At 40.2% G+C, this 25,640-nt stretch overlaps 1 protein-coding gene across 1 annotated transcript in view; it reads right to left on the bottom strand.

The window, feature by feature from the left end:
* Positions 1–25,640, bottom strand: part of THSD7B (thrombospondin type 1 domain containing 7B) — a 426,330-nt gene that overhangs the window by 219,630 nt on the left and 181,060 nt on the right. Inside the window, exons 7-9 of the mRNA XM_065413579.1 lie at positions 13,735–13,926; positions 8,313–8,547; positions 5,320–5,435 (exon numbers count right to left, since the gene is read on the bottom strand). Coding sequence (XP_065269651.1) covers positions 5,320–5,435; positions 8,313–8,547; positions 13,735–13,926 — 543 coding nt within the window. The remainder of the gene's footprint in view (positions 1–5,319; positions 5,436–8,312; positions 8,548–13,734; positions 13,927–25,640) is intronic.

Here is a 25,640-nt window from a genome sequence, read left to right as displayed (position 1 = left end):
CTGAAACTCAGCAGTTTTCCAGGTGAGGACTGAGATACATTACATTGGGAGGAAAGTTCATATAGAAACTGGCTCTTAGCAGGCGTGCATACACTCCACTCCTATTAAAGATCCCTCTGATCCTTACTGGATCAGAGCCATAAGACTTGGTTCAAGTCAGTGCTACTGAACCATCACCTCCAAGTACACAACATTCGTTCAACTTTATATAGGTGTATTTTAGATTTTTAAAACTCTATATAAATGTGTCTGCTTCATTAAAGATAATGACATACTTAATGCTCTGATAATAAATATCATGTTTGACTACAGAAGCCTATTTGCTTTAATGAGTTACACACTATTTAAACAAAGATTTTTGCAACTTGGAAAACCTATAGTACAATGTTTTGTGGAAAAGCATAAAATGTATCATATCAGTGAACACTTCCCCCAGTATAATGAATGCTGCCCACAACGGAGCACACAGTCAGTTGAAGGGTATTATGCAGGCGTCAAGCCTGAAGTCTTTACTCAAAATCCCATTGAAGCAGATAAGAGATTTTTTTCCTGAAACGATTGAGGAAGGATATGGGCCTGCTATCACTAAAATTAAAAACTAGGAAAAAAAGGAAGAATGCATAAAATCAAATGGGTTTTAACTTCAGAAATTACTTCATAATCAAAACTGCGTAGCATCATACAGCAGCATCTCTACTATCACAGTGTATATTGCTTACGCACAAAAATCTACAGTAAAAGAACACTATTATGGTTGCAAGATGTTAGGAAATGCCACAGTTAAGGTTACCTGTAAAACCTTAATTCAACCCTCCTGATAGAAGTAGTAGGTTGTCATCCTCTAAGTGGACCAGCAGTAGAAGGGGATGAGGCATACACTTTACCACTGGGTTTTAAAGATATTTGCTGACAAAAAAGAATGGTGAGACTCAGGAATCTTGGGTTCTGTTCCATCTCTGGACAGGAGTGTTCTCTAGTGGGCACAGACTCTTTTGCCCATTCCCCCTAAACTGTCTATATCTCTTCCAACCTATCCCAGTCCTGTATCTTCCCCACCCCTGGCTCCTTGTCCCAGTCCTATTCTCCTTGCTTACCTAGTCCTAGTCTTCCCCTCTGGGCTTGGTGTCCAAGTCCAAATCTCCCCCTCCGCTCCCAACCTCTCCCCTTCCCCACATGCAATCCCAGTCTGCTTGCCCAGCCAGTCCCAGTTCCCCTCTCCTGCCTCTCCCTCTCCCCCACTGATTCCCAGTCTTAATCTCTCTTTCCGAGACCCTCATCCAATCTCAGTATACTCCTCCCCCCCCAACTCCTTGCCCCCATCTCCCCCTTCCATGGCTCCTTGCCCAGTTTCTTTGCCTAGCCAGTTCCAGTTCTTCCCTCATACCCTGCTTATAGAAGGATGTCTCTACCCCCGCTTCCCCACACTCTTTTCTAGTCCCAGTCTCCCCACACAGCTCCTCATCTAATTGCATTGATCCCTTCCCAAGCCAAATAGTTACCTGTTCTGTTCTCCACCCCCATTTCCCTCACCAGCTCCCAGTCCCAGTCTCCTTGCCCAACTACTTCCAGCCTCCTGTCCCTCTACCAGCCCCACCTATGACAGTATAATGGCAGAACAAAAAAATAGGCATAGCATCCGAGAAAAAATTTTTTTTGCCAAGGTCCCGGCTTTGTTCCATTTGGTTTTAAATCTGATGTAAATCACTGTTAAAATAAATGCGATAAGCTATTACCTAATGTTTTATGAACACTTGTCTAAGTGATCAAACTACAGTGAAATTGCTAGTCTTTACTCTAGACAGCCACAGACTGGAACAGCAGGGGCACTGCAGACTTAAATACATTGACATAGCTATAAAGGGGAGTTTGTGTATGCCCTGCACATACAATGGCAGGCTCTAGTGTGTGATATCAGTCTTTTAACTGTCCCCAGCAATACAATTCACCAAATCAAAAGCTCATGAAATAATCTTACCATGTTTTCTTATTAACATTACTATTACAGCAGTGAAAAACATCTTCCATACACTAGCCGTCTGTAATATAATTTAGGACGTGTATCATCATCTTTCATTATTAAAAATCAATGGATAAATACCACTACTCATTCCTAGCTTTACATCATATCAGTTCACACAGATATTGTCAGCGTATCCAACACACTCAGGAATGATCTCTTCTCAAGAGGAAGACAAAAAATGTAAGGGCACTACAAGGTTCAAGAAACAGTAGATAGATCCTCCACTACCCGCTGCAATATTTTTATCAGGGATGTGACCTTCCCATTCTAACACTCTCCCCTCCCCCTTTTAGACCTCTATTGACAAATCATTGAAGCACATCATCTGTGATAAAAGTAGCCATCTCCCATGTGCAAACACCATCCATTTTGTAGGTTATTGAGTAACTCTAAAGGTGAACATTCTGCAATCTTCATTTTATTCCATTTTGGTTATAATTTTCACTTTCATCCTCAGAGACCAATTACACCAATTATAGGAGACAAGGGTGAACACAAGTCACCCTGGAGTATTTGAAATGGCAGAGAATCAATAAATTTACTTGTAACAAACTTTGTATTCTTGACTCATCACAGGTATGTGATTCAATTGCATTTCGTTTTTGAATTATGTATTCCATGCGTCTGTGTTTGCCCTAAATGCTGCCTGCATTTCTGAGTTGTGTGATAATCCTTTGCCAAGAGGCTACCTGATTAGTGATAACATTAAATGGAGGGAAAATACCAGTTTTTAATGTTAGAAAAGTTGGATGCAGTTTTACAAGATAAACCACAAACATCTTAATTGGTAAAACTGAATTTTGCAAGTACAGTTTCATCTAACCACTGATGTTATGCTGGTACACATTTCATTTTAAATCTGTAATGCAATACCTTCTCTTGCTTGAGCTGTAGCTTAGTTCTTTGCGATCTGCATATTGTTTTCATTAAATAAAACTCTTCTACAAAAAACAAAAGCAGAAAAAACAAAAACAAAAACCCTAACAACCCATGTGCATATAATGGCTTGTAAACTTCGGATCATGTTTGTTTTAACTGCGCACTGCAAATGAAAAAAAAATTTACAATGCAGCCATATCAATAACAAATCTGCAAGCAACAAACTCCCACAACTGAGAAGTTTTAATTTAGAATTATATTAAAATGATAACACCGCCAAGTAAATTAAATAATTAATTTATTCTCATTTTAATTGTAGAGGATTATTTAATAAACAAAGTAATTTATAAGGTAATTTATTCTACTTCATTATATATAGTTAATTTAAAATCTAAAAATAAACTGTTAATTAAAACAGGATTCACTTTTTAAAAAGCAACTCATTTACCTATAAAATATAACCGGGACTGGGCTATGTAGTCCACTGACAATCTGCAAAGGGCAAGGAGGCTGGCAGCAAAAATGAAAGTATTTTGATAACAACAAGCACTTTCATCCAAACAATTACTAAAATACTGCATTGGTCATAAAAACTGACAACAGATCCCTGAAAACACAGGAGACTAAAGACCCTACGTATCGAAGTTCATCTGCTAAATGAAAGTGATAAATGGTGCTTTAAAATCAGCAAATCTGGGAAGCTATTTATGCAAGCCTGGTGTGCCTCTAAAAGTTTGGGCTGGAGTCAAATAAATGTTGGCTAACGTACTGATTTCATAGATGTCCTTATTGCTATTGTCCTGATTTTTGAAATTATAAGCATAAGAATGTTACCGGTTTCAAATAAAGACCACTTACATTTCAAATTTCTTTACTAGGGGGCCACCAATACTCTACAGGTCTCCTTTAACCACCACTCCCCTCTCCCCATCCTTCTTCTTCAAGCCCCCCCCTTAACCACACTGCCCCCTCCCCATCCTCCCTTAACCACACTGCTGTCCCCATCCCCCTTCTGCAAGCCTCCCTTTACCATTGCTGCCCCCCCCCGCCTCCGCAAGCCTCCCTTCACCACTGCTGCCCCCCTCCTACTCCACACGACTCCCTTAATTGCACTTCCCCCTCCCCCTCTACAAGCCTCCCTTAACCCCCACTGCCCCTCCCCCTTCTACAAGCCTCCCTTAACCCCACTATCCCCTTCCAGCCAACAAGCCCCGTAGTGGCCACTGCTGGTGGCAGCCAGAACTGCAGTCCAACGCCAGCAGCTCAGGTTGCCAACAGCAGCAGTTACTGGCTGAGGCCAGAACTGCAGGATCAGTTCTAGCTCAGCCAGAAACCGTGAGCAACCAGGATCTCCGAGTGAGATCACAAGCATCCCTGCTTCATCTGTCACCCTGACTTCCTCTCACCAATCTGCCACAGCCAGACCCTTGTGGGAGCAAGGATTCCTGAGTTGAATTCCTAGGTGTGATAGAGTCTCTGGGGTTTAATCCTGCAGCTTTCAGTGAGGCCATTCTGTCCCCCCACATTCCATTTAGGACTGTTACCTGACCAAACACAGTAGTTATATTACAGATCCAAAAGCACACTCTAATCAGGAGTTGTGGCCTTGTACAGCACAGCTTCATGTACCCAAATCAGCCAGTGGAGTCCACTACATATCCCAGAGCCCAATGGGTAGAAACAGTGAGAGTTTTACTTGGGCAAAGAATGTGGGATTGGACTCATAACAGATAGACATGGAAGTAATGATCTGAAAATCAATATGGGGTAGATTTTCTGAAGCACCTTCACTTGGACTTGAACTCCTAAACCCTTTAGGCACTGTTGAAAATCTCCCTCTTAAATAGACATAATGCTATTTAGTGGAAGATTTGAGGGATGATTTGAAACTTTCTGGTAAACCTGGTGGCAGGTGAAGAGGGGGAGCCTAACAACAAGTCTGAAAGTCTACACTTCAGATCTCACTTCTAATGCTGTGAGGCGATGCTGGCCAGCCAGGTTTGAAAACCTGGGGAACGTAACACAGCTTTGTTTTAACTAGGGCTTTGATTAAATAGGGCTAACCTGAAGTTAGAATAAAATATAAACTCCATTAAATTATTTTGTAATAATGAAGTAATTTAAAAACATTAACAAGTTGCTTAAACAACAAATTTATTAGTATAGAAAGGCCTCTGATGGCCTGGCCATTCTGTAGTTTAATAATCATTAGGGATTAAGGGTACAATTATTTATCTGACCATAAAAGTTGGAGACAAAACTACCCATTTGCTTTCTCATGGACTCATCTATTAAAGGTAACACATACTGTAAACATTAAGATCTGTGAAACTTTATTTGTCTTGAAAACCATTGCCTGGGTGGGTTGAGGTGAACAGGTTTGCTTAAAATCTTATTTATTCTCATTTTCAGAATCTTACCATGTTGGCATGTTGTAGGGCAGTGTGTCCACTCACTGAAAGGGGTAACAACACAATCTTTTTTACACGGGAGCAGACATGGACGCACTGTTTCAGGTCGGAGGGAATCTGGACACCTATCAATACAATTGTAAATACAACATATGAGAGTCCCTAAAATAATATGGGACACACACACACACACACACTCAGGAATATGATCAGCTAAGCAATAAAAAAAGGATGCACATGGTTGTGGTTGAACTCCATAATGCATAGCCAACAAGTACAACAATTCAGTTCTTTACATCTTGAAAACCTTCCAGGTTTACCATCTAGCTTGTTTCTAAGCTCATTTCTGTTTGTATTAGGCCTAATATTACACCCCAGCTACCGCTGGCTCCCAGAACAACCCTTGAGATCTGTGTGCAGCTAGCACAACTTACAACTGGCCTTCAGGCTACTCTAAATTGTACGTAGCATTTGGCCCAGCGTTCACCAACCTTTGCTTTGGGAAAGTTCAAAGGTGGCTTAAAGCTTCATTTGCAATCCCCTCCTGACCTGCACTGAGCACTCTTCAGGCACAACCCAAGATCTAGGCCTATATCTTTATGGGAATTTGTGTCTATAATTTTCTCAGTACAATACAGTAAATAGATCTTTGTGATTTTGCAGTCAATTTCAGACTCCTAATTTAAAAATGAAATACATATTCTAATGAAAAAAATCAGATGCAAGAAGCTCCATGTTTGAGTCATGGGCGGAAGGGGAAAGGGGCAGTTCTCTGTGATCAGGAACATCAGCTGTTCTAAGTGGGAGAATAAAAACAGAATTAGCCTTTCACAATCTTTATTAATTTCCATGTAGGAAGATTGCTTGAGAAATACCCATCACCTACCTGAACACATCCAACCAATAACTAAATATCTATCTATATGTATATTACTGTACCACTAAAGGATATTAGAAACAAAAATAAATCTGAAAATCATAATTCAGCTAACTGAACTATTAATACATTTTTGTAATGCTTAAAAGTATCAAACAAGGGTTTTAAAAAAGAGATACAATGAAATGCATTGATTCAATAACCATGAATATTCAAGAGGGAAGAAAGAATTCTCAGTGTGCAATGATTTTTTTTTCTTTCATTACATCTAGATACAGTATATAAAGCCACTGCAATCTAATTTTATTCAGTGTTCTTTTTTATACCCCATTTTCAGTGGCTTTCAGTTTCATAAGGTAGTGTGTTATGTTTCAGCTTCCATTTCTTCAAATAATGGGGGGGGGGGAAGGAGAAGCATGAAGTAAAAAATTCAGTGTGGTAACACAAAGATTATTTATTTGGATAAATTAATCCTGTTCCTGAAGCCACATGGCTAGTTTACTACTGCTTCAGCAGTTTTATGTTAAAACCTAACTTGTTAGTCAATTTTAATAAACAATTATATACTGTAAAATACATTAAAAACTAACAATTATTCTGTTATATTGCTATCATTATGGTCTCAAAATTCACCCTTTTATTGCCAGGAGCCCCAAGCCTGTAAAGAGCTTCCACATAGGTGAAGAGATCCAAACATCTGACGTTCATTGCAGGATCAGGGCTCAAAGTCAATAAGTTTAATAGAGTACTATTCCTTTCCTCTCTGGAAACGCCAGGTTATTCTAATCTCTTATCACCTCTTTTACACTTTTCTATCATTTTTGGAGTTCCACTGGTTACTTCTTTCCTTCTGAAATACTGGAATTCCTTTCTTTAATTAAGAAACTGCTTTTGAGAAACTTCAGAGAGGTTTGGTTTTGCTTCTTTAATTTACTTATGGGGGGGGAGGGGAGTTCCCATTGTAAAACACATTGAAGTGCAGAATAAAGAGGAACAAAATCATCCCAATGGGATCCTCCTTAATGGCTCAATGACCTCCACATTTTCTGACACAATCCATTCCATTACACTTCACAATTAGAATGTTATTGTAACTATACAATTACATTTGAACAAAACATTTCCACTGAAACCTTAAAATGCAGGAGTGCTGAATTCTGAAGATCCCAGTGCATGCTATAATTTTCCATTTCTCTCATACTACAACCCAAGTCATTTCTCTATAAAAACTCCCTCTTTCCTCCTCTGCTAGTCCTAGATCCATCCTCCCCTTCTACACAAGTGTTTACTTTCTCATTTCAGCTCTGTTTCCGCTTAACTAGTAAGCAGAGGATGGGGACAAATAACTATTTTACACATTATATGGCACTACAAATGGTATAACTTAATGGTGATAAATTTACAGTATATTAGTGGGTACCAGACATTCTCTTCTTTGCTCAATTAATTTCATTAACCTCAAGAATTTTAATTAACTTTATTGAAGTGACCACAGTCTGCCCATATTTAGCAGGATTGTTTTGAGACATGCAATAAGATTTAAAACAAGGCTGCAAGGAATAAGCGAGGGCTTGATTTTTTTTATATTGGGGAAATTATCTGTGCATCTCATTTCCTGGGTTAGTAAAACAAAGTAGAAACTCAGAATATACACAGTGCTAAATAAATGGTTTTAGTGTACTTATTGAAATAGCAATACAAATCAACTCTTCCAAGTGAACGGTTTCCTCTTTTAACAGAGCTTTGTAAAAAATAGGTCGGTTATGTTCAGTTCCAGGTTATATTTTCATCACAACTTCCTAGCAGCAAAAACATTTGCAAAAAGTCAGAACAAGAATCACAGATTAGCCATTGTAAAATTTTTCAGCCACTGAAAAAAAACTGGATTATGACCCACCCACTGCTACATTTACAAATACAACTGGTTTATCCATTCATTTTTTGTTATATAAAAGGATCCTTTCTCAGAAGCTGGAAAATTAAGCTAGCAATAAAAATACTTTCATAGCTTCAGTTTTCCCAAAACACACTTGAATATTTGCATTTTTAATGTACTGTAAATACAAATAATGACTTCAGCAATGCAGTCAAAGCTGCATCTGCAAGAACCTCTTTCTCCCAATACCTTTTATTTGTAACCTGGCCAAAATTATTCTTCACACAAAAGACCTTCCTTGTTTGCATGCCCACTCCACAAGTAGCTTCTCCATTCCAGCTAATGGTAGCATTGAGGGCAGTTACCAAAGTGTCTTCAGAACAAGGACCCCATGGAGATGTTTCCCAATAAAGCTGTGTGCAAATGTGATCATTACATAAGCGATACTCCTGTAGGGCCCGGTGAGGAGGACAGGGTTTCCCACCTGAAAGTAGTGAAAAGAATAATATATTTATTATTATAATCAAGAGAACATTGTGGATGGATACCACATGTGGAAATATAAAGTTTGTTTTATGAGAAAGAAAGAAAGAAAGAAAGAAAGAAAGAAAGAAAGAAAGAAAGAAAGAAAGAAAGAAAGAAAGAAAATGGTTGGTTGGTTGGTTGGTTGTTTTTTGACATTTATGGCTATAGTAACAGCCTTCCAAAATACTGCTTCCCCATCAAATGAGCCTTGCACAAAATTGAATTTTGAGGAACAAACAATGGAAACTGAAATGTGTGAAGTAGATTTCCAATTTCTCATGCTGCTACTACTATTCATAGGCTAATTGATTCCATTTAAATGCCAGCATCACCCTGGCTTTCAAACAACTATATTTAAATATTACCTTTATAATATGTTCACTCTGACAGATACAGCAATTTCCTGCCATATCCTTGGGGGACTGTGACAGAATACACCCGTGTTCACACCACCACACTATTATAAGAACATTTCTACAAAGGTATGCCTGGCAAGGTATAATTTAAAAAATACTCATAACTTTCTGATCAATAATATCATGAAAAAATGCACATAGCAACATTATATGTAAAGCTATGAACATAAACTGAAATCATGACTGAAGTATGTTTCCCAGATAAGTCTGGGGAGTGGCTAAACCAATTCCTCAGAGACAAAGGGCAAGCTTATGCCTCAGCCAGGTGTCAACAAGACTGATTGGCCATTTGGCAGGTAATTGTCCTTCTTTGAAAAGAAAGGAGGCAGGGACAAAAATCTACATTTTAGCAAAGAATCAGCATGGAGTTTTCTTTCTTCATTAAAGTGTCTCTCATCTTCTCCCACTGGAAATGCTTCTCAAAGGGAGGGGGGCAGGACTATAAAATGAAGGGGTAAACCCCCACAAGACACCCCTCTCCCTACCCACCTCACTCTGCACCTGAGAAGACAAAAGAAAACAGCCACTGGACTCTAGGGGACGGGTCCTGTCCTGAGAGTTTGGTCAGCAATCTGCTGGAGCATGTGGTGAGAAAGTTTGCTTTGCAACTAAGATAGTTTGTAAGTAGATACTACTAAATATTTTATCTTTATTTTTCTTGTAACCATTTTTGACTTTATGCCTTATTACTTATACTCACTTAAAATCTCTCTTTGTAGTTAATAAACTTGTACTGTTTTAGCTAATCCAGTGTGTTTAAATTGGAGTGTCAGGGTACTCTATTTAAAATAATAAGATGGCATATTATTCCCTTAAAGAAATAACAGACTTAATATATTTGTACAGCCCAAGAGAGAGCTGCGCAGTACAGGATATACATTTCTGGGGGAAGATCCAGGACTGGGATTGTGTTGCGGTACAACCAAGGCTGGTGAGAGCCAGGGTATAGCTGGCAGGCTGCATTTACACAGAGACACTGAGGGCATGGCTTGAATGCTGGAAGACTGTTTGTGAGCAGCCCAGGTGGGAGCTGCCACAGCAAGGCATTGCAAGGCACCCAAGGTTGCAGAGCAGGTGTGACATAGCCCCCTATTAGAGACCTTTTTGAATTATGTTTAAATATCTTTGATATCTATTGTAGTAAATGAATGGTTTATGTATTATTATGGACCAGGATTGTATGTACCTTCTCAAGTTGAGAGATGGGACAGATGTGAGATCGGGGTTTGGGAAGGGGGGCTTCAAAGCACTATATTGAACAATGTGCTAGACAAGAATGGACTTTCAGAACAAATGTCAAGTGGTTTTCCTGGGGAATATCTAGGGGGAGATGAACACAAATTTCCTACCCCCAGTTATGCAAAATCCCAGCCTTTTGACGTTCCATCCATAGGAGTAGGCCATTGTCTGCTGATCACCTGTTACATGAGGCCAAGATCAGAGGTCCAAAATGTACAAAGGAAACACTGAAATATTCCTGATTGTTCCTGATTGTGGAGCACCGGATCTTGTCCAAGATGTGAATATAGCTGAATCGTTTAGTAATAGAGACCATAATGTAATTAAATTTAAAATCTTGGAAGGTGGGGGGCAGAAATACCAAATACCAAAGAAACCTACTACAGTAGCATTTAACTTCAAAAAGGGGAATGACACATGAATGAAAATTAAAATGAAATTAAAAGGAACAGTCACAAGAGTGAAATGCCTGCAAGATGCATGGAAACTTTAAAAAAAAAACATACTAGAGGCTCAAATTAAATATATACCACAAATTAAAAAAAATTGTAAGAGGACCAAAAAATGTCACCATGCCTAACTGACATAGTAAAAGTGGCATTTAGAGGCAAAAAGGCATCCTTTAAAAATTAGAAGTCAAATCCTACTGAGGAACATAAACTCTGGCAAGTCAAGTGTAAAAGTATAATTAAGCAGGCCAAAAAAGAATTTGAAGAACTAGTAAAAGACACAAAAACTAAAAGTAATTTTTTTTTAAGGAGCCTGCCAAACAATCAGTAGGGCCACTGGACTATCAAGGTGCTAAAGGAGCATTCAAGGAAGACACCGCCATTGCCAAGAAGTCAAATTAATTATTTGCATCAGTCTTCACCTCAGAAGATGTGAGGGAGATTCCCACACCTGAACCATTCTTTTTAGGTGACAAATCTGAGGAACTGTCCTGGATTGAAGTGTCAGTAGAGGTGGTTTTGGAACAAATTGATAAATTAAACAACAATAAGTCACCAGGACCAGATGGTATTCACCCAAGAGTTCTTGAAGGAACTCAAATATGAAATTACAGAACTTCTAACCGTGGTATGTAACCTATTGCTTATATCAGCTTCTTTACCAGATGACTGGAGGATAGCTACGTGACACCAATTTTTTAAAAAGGCTCCAGAGGCAATCCTGGCAATTACAGGCAAGTAAGCATAACTTCAATACCAGGCAAATTGGTTGAAACTATAGTGACAAACTATGTATCTGATAATCCTGATTAACATGATTTGTTGGAGAAGAGTCAACACAGTTTTTGTAAAGGGAAATCATGCCTCAGCAATCTACTAATTCTTTGTGGGGATCAACAAGCATGTGGATGAGGGTGATCCAGTGGATATAATGTACTTGGACTTTCAGAAAGCTTTTGACAAGATCCTTCACCAAAGGCTCTTAAGCAAAGTAAGCTGTCATTGGGATAAGAGGGAAGGTGCTCTCCTGGATCAGTAACTGGTTAAAAGATAGGAAACAAAGGGTAGGAATAAATGGAGAGAGTTAAATAGCGGGATTCCCCAAGGGTCTGTACTGGGACCAGGGCTGTTCAACATATTCATAAATTATCTAGAAAAAGGGGTAAACAGTGAGGTGGCAAAGTTTGCAGACAATACAAAATTTCTCAGGATAGTTAAGTCCAAAGCAGATTGCAAAGAGTTACAAAGGGATCTCATAAACCCAGGTGACTGGGCAACAAAATGGCAGATGAAATTCAGTGAAACAGCCTCGCAGCCTGAGGCCCATGAGCCTGAGTCAGCTGGTATGGGCCAGACGTGGGTTTTTCTTTGCTGTGTAGATATACCCTCTGAGTACATTTCTCAGACATGAAGGAAAGCTCTGTATAAGCCTGAAAGCTTGTCTCTCTTGCCAACAGATGTTGGTCCAATAAAAGATATTACCTCTCCTACCTTGTCTCACTAAAGTCACATTATTGTCCTTTTCTCCCTTTTTATCCTGATAGACAGCAGTATTTATCTTTTCCTGGTATTGTACAGTAGGCTGTTTTAGTCATTGTTCAGAATGTTCAGAAAGACTTGTGGCTTTTGATTGTTATTCATGTTTTATTTCTTTTTGAGAAATTCAAAGTCTTCAGTTCAAAGCATTTCACTTCTAGTTTAGGTCATATATTCTTGAGATTATAGAGCATGCGTATTTACACATGTATTTTCTTTCAAATTAACAATTCTGGTTTTTATTTTGCTTTTGAAATTCTGCATCTATCTTGTTTGCATTTCAGAACATATTGCTACCTTCATGGAAAATATGCAGCTTACTTTAATTTTTTATTTTAATTATTTGCCACCTTTTACTCTTTTTTAATAACAGTTACCATTCTGTCTATACTTATATAGCAGTTTTCATCCCAACATTCTTTACAAACTTTAACGGGCCATTTATGTGAATAAAGTTAACTCACATGAGGAAGCGTTTGCAAGCTTAAGCTGACACACAAACATAACTTGTGGTTTTAATGATGATTTCTAAATGGTGTTTAAGGGAGTTCGTTCTTTACTTGTGGGGAAAGTATGGTTAAACACCAGGTTAGTTGCATGCATTGCTGACAATAAAGGTTATGTTTTAGAACATAGACAATGCCTTAGAGATCTGACATCCAAATGCTGACCCAGCACTTCTTAGTCTGTCATATTTGATGGGATTGTCACCATCAGATAGGATACAGACCATTTTTTAAATGATATTGGTATTTTCTGAATTTCTGTTGCATAGAGAACAGCAATGGCCCAATCCTGATCACAGATCTGCACATGCTAAAACCAAGAAGTTGAATGAACTATGTGCTTGAGAAGAAGCCTTTGTACAAAACTGTGCCAGTAGAAGAACCACCATAATGGAGTCCACCGGGTATGTTACTGTAAGCCAGAGACATGTGCCTAATGCATGTGTCTATGAAGAGCCAGAGAAAGGGACACAGCTATAAAAGCTATTTACATAATTCTAAAATTCAAGAACCCGGAGCACATTTCATGAGTCTACTATATATTACATGGTTTTTTTCTTTTACAGTATCTGATTTTACACATATTTCTGTTCTCTTCTAGACTGGAACTAATATGCTTCTATACAGTTACATAGGTATCGAGAGTTTGTGCCATACATTTATTTTATTTGTGTGTGTGTGCATGTGATTCCTCTTTTGGGGGTGGCAGATCCTCAGCTGGTGCAAACTGTGATAACTCTTTTGAAATCAATAGCGTTATGACAATTTCCACAAGCTGAGAACCTGCCCCTTAAAATCAAATAATTCACAGAATAAAATGTATTAAATATCTTTCATTGAAACATAGTTATATTGGCAATGGGTATAATCTAGCCACACACAGATGAATTAATCTTTGCACAGACCTTTGTAAGTGCAAAGATTCATCTCCGTGTGAAGTATTATCAATTACGACTATAATATTGGTGTTTGGGTCTTATCCAAATGCAGTTCTACTCACCCTCCCCTGGCAGTGCCAGGATAGATTTAGTTCTGCTTTGTTTCCCCTCTGCATTTTTACTGGAACATGAGTGGGAACAAGATGACCATTCTGACCAGTCATTAATGACACAGTCCATTGCACACGGTACTTCACAAACCATCGTTTCAGGATGGAGAAGCTCTGAGCAAAGGGTATGTGATACCTCTTCACCTGAAACAAACAAGATAAAATTAAGCATAAAAAAGTGGGATGAGTTTGGGACCATTTTCAACAAATATGTTCTATGATGCATATACAAGCAGGCCTGATCTACACTAGGAAATTAGGTTGGTATAACTACGTTGCTCAGGGATGTGAAAAATCCACACCCCTGACCAATGCAGTTAAACCAACCTAACCCCTGGTGTTGACAGCACTAGCTTGACAGGAGAATTCTCCCATCGACCTAGCTATCACGTCTGCTGATGTACATACATCAATCAATGGGAGAACACCTGCCATCGGCGTAAGTAGCGTCTTCACTGAAACATTACAGCAGCACTGCTGCAGAGTTTTAAGTGTAGACAAGTCTTAAAATGTGTATATGTGTTTAGAACAGTTTGGAAAAAACTGTTGAACCGGATTTCAGGCTTGAAAAGAAAGCACTAAAAGCATTTGACATATATACACTTTGAAAAAACAAAACAAAAATTTGTTTTAAGTCTGATATTTGATCTACAAGCTTAGGCCAGCTTCCGGGGAATTGAGAACACTGCTAATAACTAAGCCTTTTAGATTTATAAAAATCTAGGAGATGGCAATCATGAGGGAATGAAATGAATAACCTTCAGATGGAACAATACAAATCAGTTATTACCGGGGCCCCATATTTACCAGAATTCTGCAGCTATAGGTTTTGTATCCAGCAATGCAAATTGAACACCCCCCTTTCTTGCTTGCACAAACCAGGGAGATGATGTTTTGATACCTCTGTTGGAGTGTAGGCAGAATGAGTGGAGTGCCAGTTCCTGGAGTACTTCTCACTTAGACCTTAAGCAGGGCCGGCTCAAGGGCTTTTGCCGCCCCAAGCAGCGCAAAAGAAAAAGCCGCGATCGCGATCAGCTCTACCGTCGCCACTTCAGTCTTCGGCGGCAATTCGGCGGCGGGTCCTTTGCTCTGAGAGGGACCAAAGGACCTGCCGCCGAATTGCCACCGAAGAGCCGGACGTGCCGCCCCTCTCCGTTGGCCACCCCAAGCACCTGCTTGCTGGGCTGGTGCCTGGAGCCGGCCCTGCCTTAAGAGACATAGGCTATGTCTACACTAGAAAACTTACAGCAGCACAGCTATACTGATGCAGCTGCACCACTGTAAGGTCTCCTGTGTAGCCGCTCTATGCTGATGGGAGAGAGCTCTCCCGTTGGCATAATTAAACCACCCTCAATGAGTGGCAGGAGAGTGTCTCCCACAGACATAGCTCTGTCCACACCAGCTCTTCTATTGGTGTAACTTATGTCAGTCAGGGAGGTGTTTTTTTCATAACCCTGAATGACATACGTTTTACCAACAAAATTGCTAGTGTAGACATAGCCTAAGCAAATAGAGCTGCTAGATCTCACATAAAGAGAAGAGAGAGACTGCACCAGGGACTCCAAGGGAACATGAACAAATGTGGGACCTCTGGTAGCAATGCCAAGATTGTAATGCCTGTGGCAGGAGGTGGGCAGAGCAATGTAAAGAAAAAACTGGAGGAATGAGAGTGAGAGGACATGGGTGAGAGAGCAGAGGTTGAGGCCAGAGATGATAGGCAGAGGAAGTCTATGGAGCGGTTTGAAAACCAAGAAGAAGAGGGCTCACAGCACTGAACTGTTAAGGCTAAGGGTGAAATCATGACCTCATTAAAGTCAACAATAGTTCTGCCATATTCTTCAGTGGGGCTAGGATTTCACCCAAAATGTAGAACACACAGGCCATGACTGTATGTAATTAAAAACCCCAAACAAAGCACACAATGAAAACATAGTGGAGGAGGAAACACGGCATTATGTTCAGTTAATTTATTTCTTTAACAAAGATTTTCATAACCTCACTATCAAGCAACAGCATTTCTGATGTCAAAAATTACAATTAAGAACAAAATGAAATAATAGCAAGTCTCTAAGACAGAAGTGAATTTAGGGTAATAATGAGAGATTTCCCTAGGAATAAGAGTTTAGGGGTAGATTGTCTGGTCCATTTAAACTCAGTGCAAATCAAGAGGATAGATCAAAGGTAGTTCTAAGCCACCTTTATGCCCCTCTCGCCAAATCCTGGGGCTTTCCAGGGTCATTGATGCCCAGTTGCCCTTGGCCTGATAGCTGAGGATAGCAGGAGCATGGTGACACTCTAGCCACACCTCCTTTCTTTCCAGAATGCCTCCTACATGAGAGAAAGTGCGGGGCTGGAGTACAGCTGCTACATCAGTTCTATCACAATGAGGGATGACACAAAGAGGATCCCCAGGTCGCCAGTTAAGCTGGATTTCCAGCTACTTTACACTACTGGTCTGAGGCAAAGCAGCTGGATCATAAAAGTCTACATTCAGACGACCACAAATCCCCTTTTCAATATGCATCTATTTACCAATCGTTGTTAGATCTATTGGTTTTTTTTCCAAAGCAAGGTAAAACAAATGAATAGCTTCATTTAAAAAATAATGGAGCAGAATTTCCTAATCATTTTATTTGTAACTTTGTTACACAAACCATATAGGAATCTTGAACATTCCATATAGCATTGAAATATACCTTTTTGCAGACATAATTTGTTGTTGATGGAATTTTCTCTCACAAACTATAATTGTAAATGGATTCAAAAGAAATGTGGTTAGCTTTGTTGAATCATTCCCCTGTAAAAATTTTCCTGACCCTCCTGTTTAATGATATGAATGGATACGGGTGTGTACACAAAATATGTAGGCAAGCAGGAGGACAAGATTTGGTAACTTTGTTGAATCACTCTCATATCTGAATTCTTTAAAGCTAAACTCCAGCTCTTTACGAGTGACAATCTCACTCTGACTGTTACATCTTTCACCTTTAGAATAATTGCAAACCTTTCCTTTTAGATTTCTTTACCTCATATGAATCTAGGAAAAACACAAAGGAGTATCTATGCCTAATTAGAAGTAGGGAAAAATTAAAATTTAGACTGCCAGCTGCAAAAGAAAGCTGGCTTTTCCGCACTTCACACAGTATGGGAGTTGTGTCTCTCACAAGGCAGCTGAGGATGCAATTATAACTAAAGGGGTAGAAATCTCTATTGCTTTTGCAAGACAACACACGTACCAGTGAGTAAATAAGACAGGCAGGGCTACTAGTGAGACTGCTTAAAGCTGTCAATAGCACCACAGTAGTATCTGCATTCATATCCCTCAATCAGAACAGACTCCTTGCCCTTGAGGTACAAATAAAACTTTCCAAGCGTATTATGAGAAGTACTAGAGAATCTAGCAGGCAGACTATAAGAGATGTAAAAAATATTTTATTTTGTCTCTCAGACTTGACATTCCTGATCACTCTATTATTATTCTAGCCTGCTGAAAAATCAAATCAAATCCAAAAACCTCTCTGAAAGAAAGCCTCTGGTCCTGTTGAATATAGGACTATTTCTACATTGCTCTTGGCAAGTTCCTTTCTCCCCACCTACAGACTATGTTTAATCATTCCTCAGAAGAGTCCATTATCACCCTTGGTCTGGATGCTAACATCATGCCGATACCCAAGGGGGAAAAAACCAAAACCTTAAACCACGCTTCAATTATATACTTGTCTCCCTAAGTCATTATGATACCCACGTCCTTGCTAACATTTTGACAGCTTGCCTCTGCAGCAGTGAGTAACACACATGTGTACATCCAGGTGAGGCTGGATTTTAAGAAGTCATTGGTGCTATAATGCTAGGGGATTACATAATTTAGGTGAGGTGAGCAGTAAACATCTATCCTCTCTTATTTATATTCATAGGAAGAAAGCATTCAAATAGTCAGTGACAGGTTTATGAGCTGGAATGGACTAGCTGGGTTTCAGGCCAAGATGCCATGCTACAAGCACCGGCTCTCCCTTTTCTCCTCTCACAGGGCAGGGAGTTGTCTACATTACATAGTGGACTTGAGGCTTTCGGGTGGTGCTCCGAGGGCTGCCGATGCTGGGCAGAGATGCTGGGCCTCAGATCAAAAAGTGTTGGTTTTTGTTTCTGTGCTTGAACCCTCGTTGCCTTTGAAAGCACCTGTGCTGTTCTGCCTTGCACGGTCTGTCTAAAATGTTTCCAGACCAACTAAAACTATTTGAACAAGACTTAAACCTCTGGATGCAGAATGTGGTGGTACGTGGGTCCTGTTTTTTCTGGATTTTCCAAGGGGTAGATTGTGGCACAAGAATTCAGGTCTCTTGCATAAGGTCACAGACAGCCTGATCCTAAGCCCCAGTGGTGGCATATTAGCCACTAGGCCACTGTGCCCAGGGGCCCTGGCCAATTGGGGGGTCCTGGAAAAATGGGCGCCCCCACACCCTGACCCTCTCCTCCCATCTGGCACTCCTGCCAGGGAGTGGGGTTGGGGCGCTGGGGCTTCTCCCACCCCAACCATGCTCCCTGACAGGAGCGCTGGGGGAGGGGAGGCTGCAGACAGATGGGGTGGGGAGGGGCCCCAACTTGCTCTGGCCCAGGGCCCCACAAAACAGTAATTCGCCTCTGCTAAGCCCATTGAAATCCACTGAAGTCTTTCTATTGACTTCAGATCAGGCCTGTTGAGAGTATGTGCAACTTCACTCAGATCATGGCATCGCTCTCATCAGGGATGAGTTATGGCAGGATTCTGCTCCCAGCTTGGAGGAGGGCGCTTGTACTCATTAATTTTGAATTCATGAGGGAGACAGCTATGATGTGCCACACGTACTGGATGAGAGAGAGAGCCAGGAACACAACCACCTCTCCAATTCTTCACCCTGACTACTACTTCTGACTCCAGCCAAATGACAGTGACAGCAGCAGCACTTTGAGTGCAAGTTCATGGCTCCTCCGTGTCAGCAGAAAGAGGCAGATTTCAATGGTTTGATAGATGACTTTGCCACAAAATGCATAAAGATATTTTAAAACATTTCCTTAACTGATTAGCTTTATAGTCATATTCACTGTGTGCACTTTTTGGACTGCTAGCAAAATAGATCCTGAGAAAGATAGCATATAAAGAAAAAATATATAATGGGCATTTTTTATTTTCCATGAAAAACTACAATAGGGTACATCTGAAAAGACGACTCCGAGTTTCATGATTTCCCTTGGATGCAGTAATTTCCCAGAGTTTGCTGACTGGACCCATGTTTATCGTATGCCAACTGCTGTGATGTTTGTGTAAAGTTAAATTATTGCTCATTAGTAAATAGAGCCACAACAATATATATTGTTTCAAAAAGCTGATGTTTATGCATCAGAATCAGATAGGGAAAAAGGGACGTGGACACTTTTGTGGGGGGAAGCCTTTGGTTAACTGGGGCCCTCTAGTTGGCCTGGATTGGATCCAGGTCCCATTTAATCTAACCTATGCTCTTATCACTCCCTTCATTTGCTCTCTTGAGATCCCAAGTACTTGATCAATTTAACAAAAGGTCTCTTACGTTTATTTGGCATGGCAGACAGCCCAGAATTAGTCCTAAGAAATGATGTTTAAACTCTTGAAGAAGATTTTCTCTGCAATTTACAGATATATAGTGGTAGCATTTGGTCTGGGCAATATTTTTTTCTTCTTCCCAATTCTGAGGGCTTACAATGGATTTAAATGGTGCACAGGCCTCATGAAGACCTGCTGCAAAAGGGTGAAATACATCCTTATTCCATTTGTGGTACAGATGTAGTTGGTAATCAGAAAACAACTGGCAATAAAACTGTATGTTCAAAAGACAATGGCATATCAAGTGTCCTCATTTTTCCTATGGGTTGGCTCCCTGGCCAGATCACATCTCCCATGATACACGTGTCCAAATGTAGTCTGATCAAGGAGCTAGACCCACAGGGGAGAGCAAGGGCACGAAGCACCCAAAGCACAGCTCCCATAAGGCACTGCTGCAACAAGGAGATGCTACTTAATGTTGAATCAACCTGAAATGAAATATTTCATTTTTATTTCCTTGATGGAAAATCTATTTCTATGGCAAAATTAAAATATTTCTGTGGAAATTCAGATTCTGCAGAAACTGCATTTTCCATCAAAAAGTCATTTTAATAGAAAATTACCGATCATCTCATCTTAAAATAAGGTTCAGTTGGACATAAATGATGTAAGCGCTATAACTGCCAAATATGCCTTGGAAATATATTGATAACAGCTACAGTTCTCTTTCTGCCCTTTTAATTATCTGTAGCAACTAAGAATACCATCAATTACCCCAATGCATATTCTAAAATTTTAGCTTCCTCTCAGAGCCAAAGACAATGAGAATCAAATGTACATACCATCACTACAGATGTGACATCTCGCCTGGGGGACATCAATTAAACTAAAGTTGAAGTACATAATTTTGATTGATAAGAAGTCTTCCACCTATTGTTAGTCCATCAAACCAAAGACTCCCATAATTTACATGCAGATAAAACTTCCATCTCTCCGTCTAGCTAAAGAGAACTCCTACTGGGTGACAGACAAGAATAACTGCCCCTTTTCCTGTGCCTAGTGCTCTTTTGTCTCCTATATATTAACAAAGAGCCAGAAATGACTATGAAAAATTTAAGTTTAAACCAGCTAGGAATAGCTTGCTGGTGACCCATAAAGCTAAAAGTGCCAGAGGTCAAACTCCCTAATATCCCAAGATGCCCAATATAGATTTTTCATCCCAAATTAGAAATTGTATATTTGTCTGCCTTATGAACCAGAAATACAAATCTCTATATATGAATAATCTGCTTTGTTCCTCCAGTGTAATGTTGCGTATCCCAGGACAAGCCCTGAAAGATGTGAAGAGAAGGTACTAGATATCTAATCTCTCTAGTAAGATGAGAGAATGTGCAGACTAGGAACTATCACAGATGTCTGGTTTCTCTCTAAAGAATTGTTACACTCCTGAAATGATGTAAATTGTATGGCACCAAAAGTAAAAAGAATATTGAAAGATATACACCTAACAGGTTATAACTTTGAAACATTAAAATAAATTGCTTAAAAGAGAGGCAATTCCAATTGATATCTGGGCTAATACTGAAAAACAATTTTGGAAATGAATCAAACATAAAAAGCTTCCGATAAGAAACGGATTGAAGGATCTACCGGATATCCATCTACCGGATATCAACAGAAGTAGCAGAGAAACTTAGGGCTTGTCTACATTTACTGGGGGATCAACGTGTGGCGATCAATACATTGGCAGTCAATTTAGCGGGTCTTGTGAAGACCCGCTAAATCACAGAATCATAGAACTGGAAGGGACCTCAAGAGGTCATCTAGTCCAGTCCCCTGCACTCAAGGCAGGACTAAGTATTATCTAGACCATCCCTGAAAGGTGTTTGTCCAACCTGCTTTTAAAAATCCCCAATGATGGAGATTCCACAACCTCCCTAGGCAATTTATTCCAGTGCTTAATCACTCTGACAGTTAGAAAGTTTTCCCTAATGTCCAACCTAAACCGCCCTTGCTGCAATTTAAGCCCATTGCTTGTCCTATCCTCAGAGGTTAAGAACAACAATTTTTCTCCCTTCTCCTTGCAACAACCTTTAATGTACTTGAAAACTGTTATCATGTCCCCTCTTAGTCTTCTCTTCTCCAGACTAAGCAAACCCAATTTTTTCAATCTTCCCTCATAGGTCATATTTTCTAGACCTTTACTCATTTTTGTTGATCTTCTCTGGACTTTCTCCAGTTTGTCCACAACTTTCCTGAAATGTGGCACCCAGAACTGGACACAATACTCCAGTTGAGGCCTAATTAGCATGGAGTAGAGCGGAAAAATTACTTCTCATGTCTTACTTACAATATTCCTGCTAATACACCCTAGAATGATGTTTGCTTTTTTTGCAACAGTGTTACACTGTTGACTCATATTTAGCTTGTGATCCACTATGACCCCCAGATCCCTTTCCGCAGTACTCCTTCCTAGGCAGTCATTTCCCATATTGTATGTGTGCAACTGACTGTTCCTTCCTAAGTGGAGTACTCTGTATTTGTCCTTATTAAATATCATCCTATTTACTTCAGACCATTTCTCCAGTTTGTCCATATCATTTTTAATTTTAATCCTATCGTCCCAAAGCACTTGCAACCCTCCCAGCTTGGTATCATCCGCAAACTTTATAAGTGTACTCTCTATGCCATTATCTAAATCACCGATGAAGATATTGAACAGAACCGATCCCTGCGGGACCCCACTCGTTATGCCCTTCCAGCATGACTGTGAACCGCTGATAACTACTCTCTGGGAATGATTTTCCAACCAGTTTTGCACCCACCATATAAGTAGCTCCATCTAGGTTGCTTTCCCCGATTTGTTTATGAGAAGGTCATGCGAGACAGTATCAAAAGCCTTACTAAAGTCAAGATATACCACATCTTCCACTTCCCTGCTATACACAAGGCTTGTTACCCTGTCAAAGAAAGCTATCAGGTTGGTTTGACACGATTTGTTCTTGATAAATCCATGCTGACTGTTATTTATCACCTCATTATCTTCTAGGTGTTTGCAAATTGATTGCTTAATTATTTGCTCCATTATCTTTCTGGGTACAGAAGTTAAGCTGACTGGTCTGTAATTCTCCGGCTTCTCCTTATTTCCCTTTTTATAGATGGGCATTATATTTGCCCTTTTCCAGTCATCTGGAATGTCTCCCATCTTCCATGACTTTTCAAAGACAATTGCTAATGGCTCAGATATCTCCTCAGCCAGCTCCTTGAGTATTCTAGGATGCATTTCATCAGGCCCTGGTGATTTGAAGATATCTAACTTGTCTAAGTAATTTTAAATCGACCGCAGATCGCTCTCCCGTCAACTCCTGTACTCCACCTGAACAAGAAGCACAAGGGGAGTCAACGGGAGAGTGTCTCCCATAGAAACAGCGTAGTGTTACCCCGCGGTAAGTAGATCTAAGTACTTCGAATTCAGCTACATTATTCACATAGCTGAAGTTGCGTAACTTAGATCGATCTCCTCCCGTAGTGTAGACAAAGCCTAAGAAAACTGAAAGCTGAGAGTAATTTGGAATGTGTCCAAAAGAAAATAAAGAGGATTGCCATACTTCAGCAAAACAGGATATAGACGCCTAAGGTCATTGTGTGGATCTTGGAGTTGACTGAACATACAAATAAGCTGCAGAATCTAGAAGTGCTATTGGACGCGCAGATAACATTGATGAACAGCTCTCCCCCTCCTCCCAGGTTAACAGGACTAAGCAGCAGCAGTGAGATATCGTGTCAAAGATTATATTTCTCTTTCTATTCTTTAATACAAACAAATGACAGTTATCTTATTGAGTCTACACTCTTTTTAATGAGTCATCAAGTAACTACAGTTTGGATTTTAACCAATGCTATAAGCATGCTCTCCTTTGTAAGCCCAAGAAAATTGGCCTAAGAGATCTAAACAGTAATTTTAAGCAATTGCTTTTGATATTTAAAATTTGTACCTTTCATACCAAACCATTCAAATAGTAGGGACCAAGTTCCTAGAAGTACCTTTAAGACAAATACATCCTTACTCCTTGGAGAAGTACTGGAAGTGTGCTAAATGTATTAGAAGCACTAAAGAATTGATAACTGGTGGTGATAATGACATGTAATAAGGATTCTTGGTGATTTGTATTGTTCCTTGGTTAGTTGCTGGGCTCCAAGACTGGTCTATGTTAATTGCTTACATGAATGCACCTGTATTTTGTGTTCAGTACATACCTAGAATGTTCACTAGATCTACATTTGATTGAAGAACTGTTGTTGTACAACTAGGTCAGGGATTGGCAACCTTTGGCACGCAGCCCATCAGGGAAATCCGCTGGCCAGGGGCGGCTCCAGGCACCAGTGCAGCAAGCACATGCCTGGGGCGGCAAGCCGCGGAGGGCGGCAGGCAGGCGGCTTTCGGCGGCGCGCCTGCAGGAGGTCCGCCGGTCCCGCGGCTTCAGCGGCAGGGACGCCGATGGCGCGGCACCGGTGGACCTCCCGCAAGCATACCGCCGAATCTGCGTGACCAGCGGACCGCGGGCAGGCGCGCCGCCGAAAGCCGCCTGCCTGTCGTGCTTGGGACTGCAAATTACATAGAGCCGTCCCTGCCGCTGGTGAGCTGGGACGGTTTGTTTTTCTGCAGCGTCCGCAGGTTCGGCCAATCGCAGCTCCCTCTGGCCGCGGTTCGCCGTTCCAGGCCAACTGGGGCTGTGGGAAGCGGCGGCCAGCACATCCCTCGGCCCACGCCGCTTCCCGCAGCCCCCATTGGCCTGGAACGGCGAACCGCAGCCAGTGGGAGCTGCGATCGGCTGAACCTGCAGACGCTGCAGGTAAAAACCATCCCGGCCCAGCGGCGGATTTCCTTGATGGGCTGTGCGCCAAAGGTTGACAATCCCTGGACTAGGTGGTACTGGGTGAATTAATAAATGTTTTGAATGGTTAAGAGCACCAAGCATCCTGGTTTGAGACATACTGTCCAAGGTAAAAGTTACACTAAGAATCTAGCATTAAAAATAGTAAGCTAACACTCCCTGGTAGCTATAAAAGGGTTTTTCCTAATTAAGTTCCATTCCAGTGTGGGCTATAACACTTATCAAATTGGCACATCTAATTTGTTAGATTTCAGCTTCAACATTTAACTGGCACCCTGGCAAAGTCATAACATTGAACCCCACTCCTGCTTATAGTGCTGCCCAGCTGTGTGCTGGCCCTTTGCACTAGAGGTAATTTCACCCTTTACAGTTTTTCAGCTGTACCTGGAAAAAAGGAAAATGACTCCTGCAAAAAACGTTGCATATTTTAATGACAATTACCAGTTCTCCGTCAATAGTTATCCTTGTATCACTTCAAATTTTCCACTGAAAATAATGACAGTCTTCTAAAATACTCTGCATATCATAAAATTTTATGTCCCATTTAAATCTCAAAAAAGAATGCCAATAAACTTTGATTAAATGCTTGCCTATTACAGAGGAAAAGCTCAGCAGACAGTAGTAAATTCTGAAAAATTCATAGTGACTTTATGCCAGTTCACTAACTGCAATTGCTTATCTCCTTCAGGGAAAAGCAGTTTGCTGGCAAAATCTTGGCCTAGCGATTTATCAGTTAATGGAAATATTACATTTAAAAGCAATAACAATAAAAGTGTAGCAATAAAAGATTGGATGTAGGCAATTTTGGATATATTCAGCTCGTAATAACAATGCATGATTTTTTTCATGTGGCAACACCAAATTTAGACGAACACACCAGCTGATTTCTGAGCTAAGTTTTATTGCATACACTACCTCTCAAACTGGAAGGCCAATATCACACTTCACAGAAATTCTTACCTATTGGTTGACTTTTTCTAATGCCAGTCAACAGATAAGAACCTCTGTGAAAAGTGTTGTCAGTTTGTCACGGAAGGCAGCAGCATGTGGAATAAGTCTAATTGCAATGGTCCATCACTATTATCAGGGACCAGTAATGAAGAAAGAAAGAAAGAAAGAAAGAAAGAAAGAAAGAAAGAAAGAAAGAAAGAAAGAAAGAAAGAAAGAAAGAAAGAAAGAAAGAATAAGAAGATTAGGGGCAAAAAATCTATCTGTAAAAATGAAAGTGGAAAATAAAAAAATATAGCACAAGAGAGAAGAGAGAAAGGAGGAAATCTACACTAATATGTTTTAAAAGATTCACAGAAAAAAGCAATTAAGCAGGTCACCTAATCACAGATTTAAGAACAAAAGAAAAAATTCTTAGTTAAAAATGTGGTTATGGAAGAAAAGAGTGTGAAGAAAAATTC

Source organism: Emys orbicularis, chromosome 11, assembly GCF_028017835.1.
Source record: "Emys orbicularis isolate rEmyOrb1 chromosome 11, rEmyOrb1.hap1, whole genome shotgun sequence".
NCBI classification, from domain to species: domain Eukaryota; kingdom Metazoa; phylum Chordata; order Testudines; family Emydidae; genus Emys; species Emys orbicularis.
This window is presented reverse-complemented; position numbering and strand designations above follow the sequence as displayed.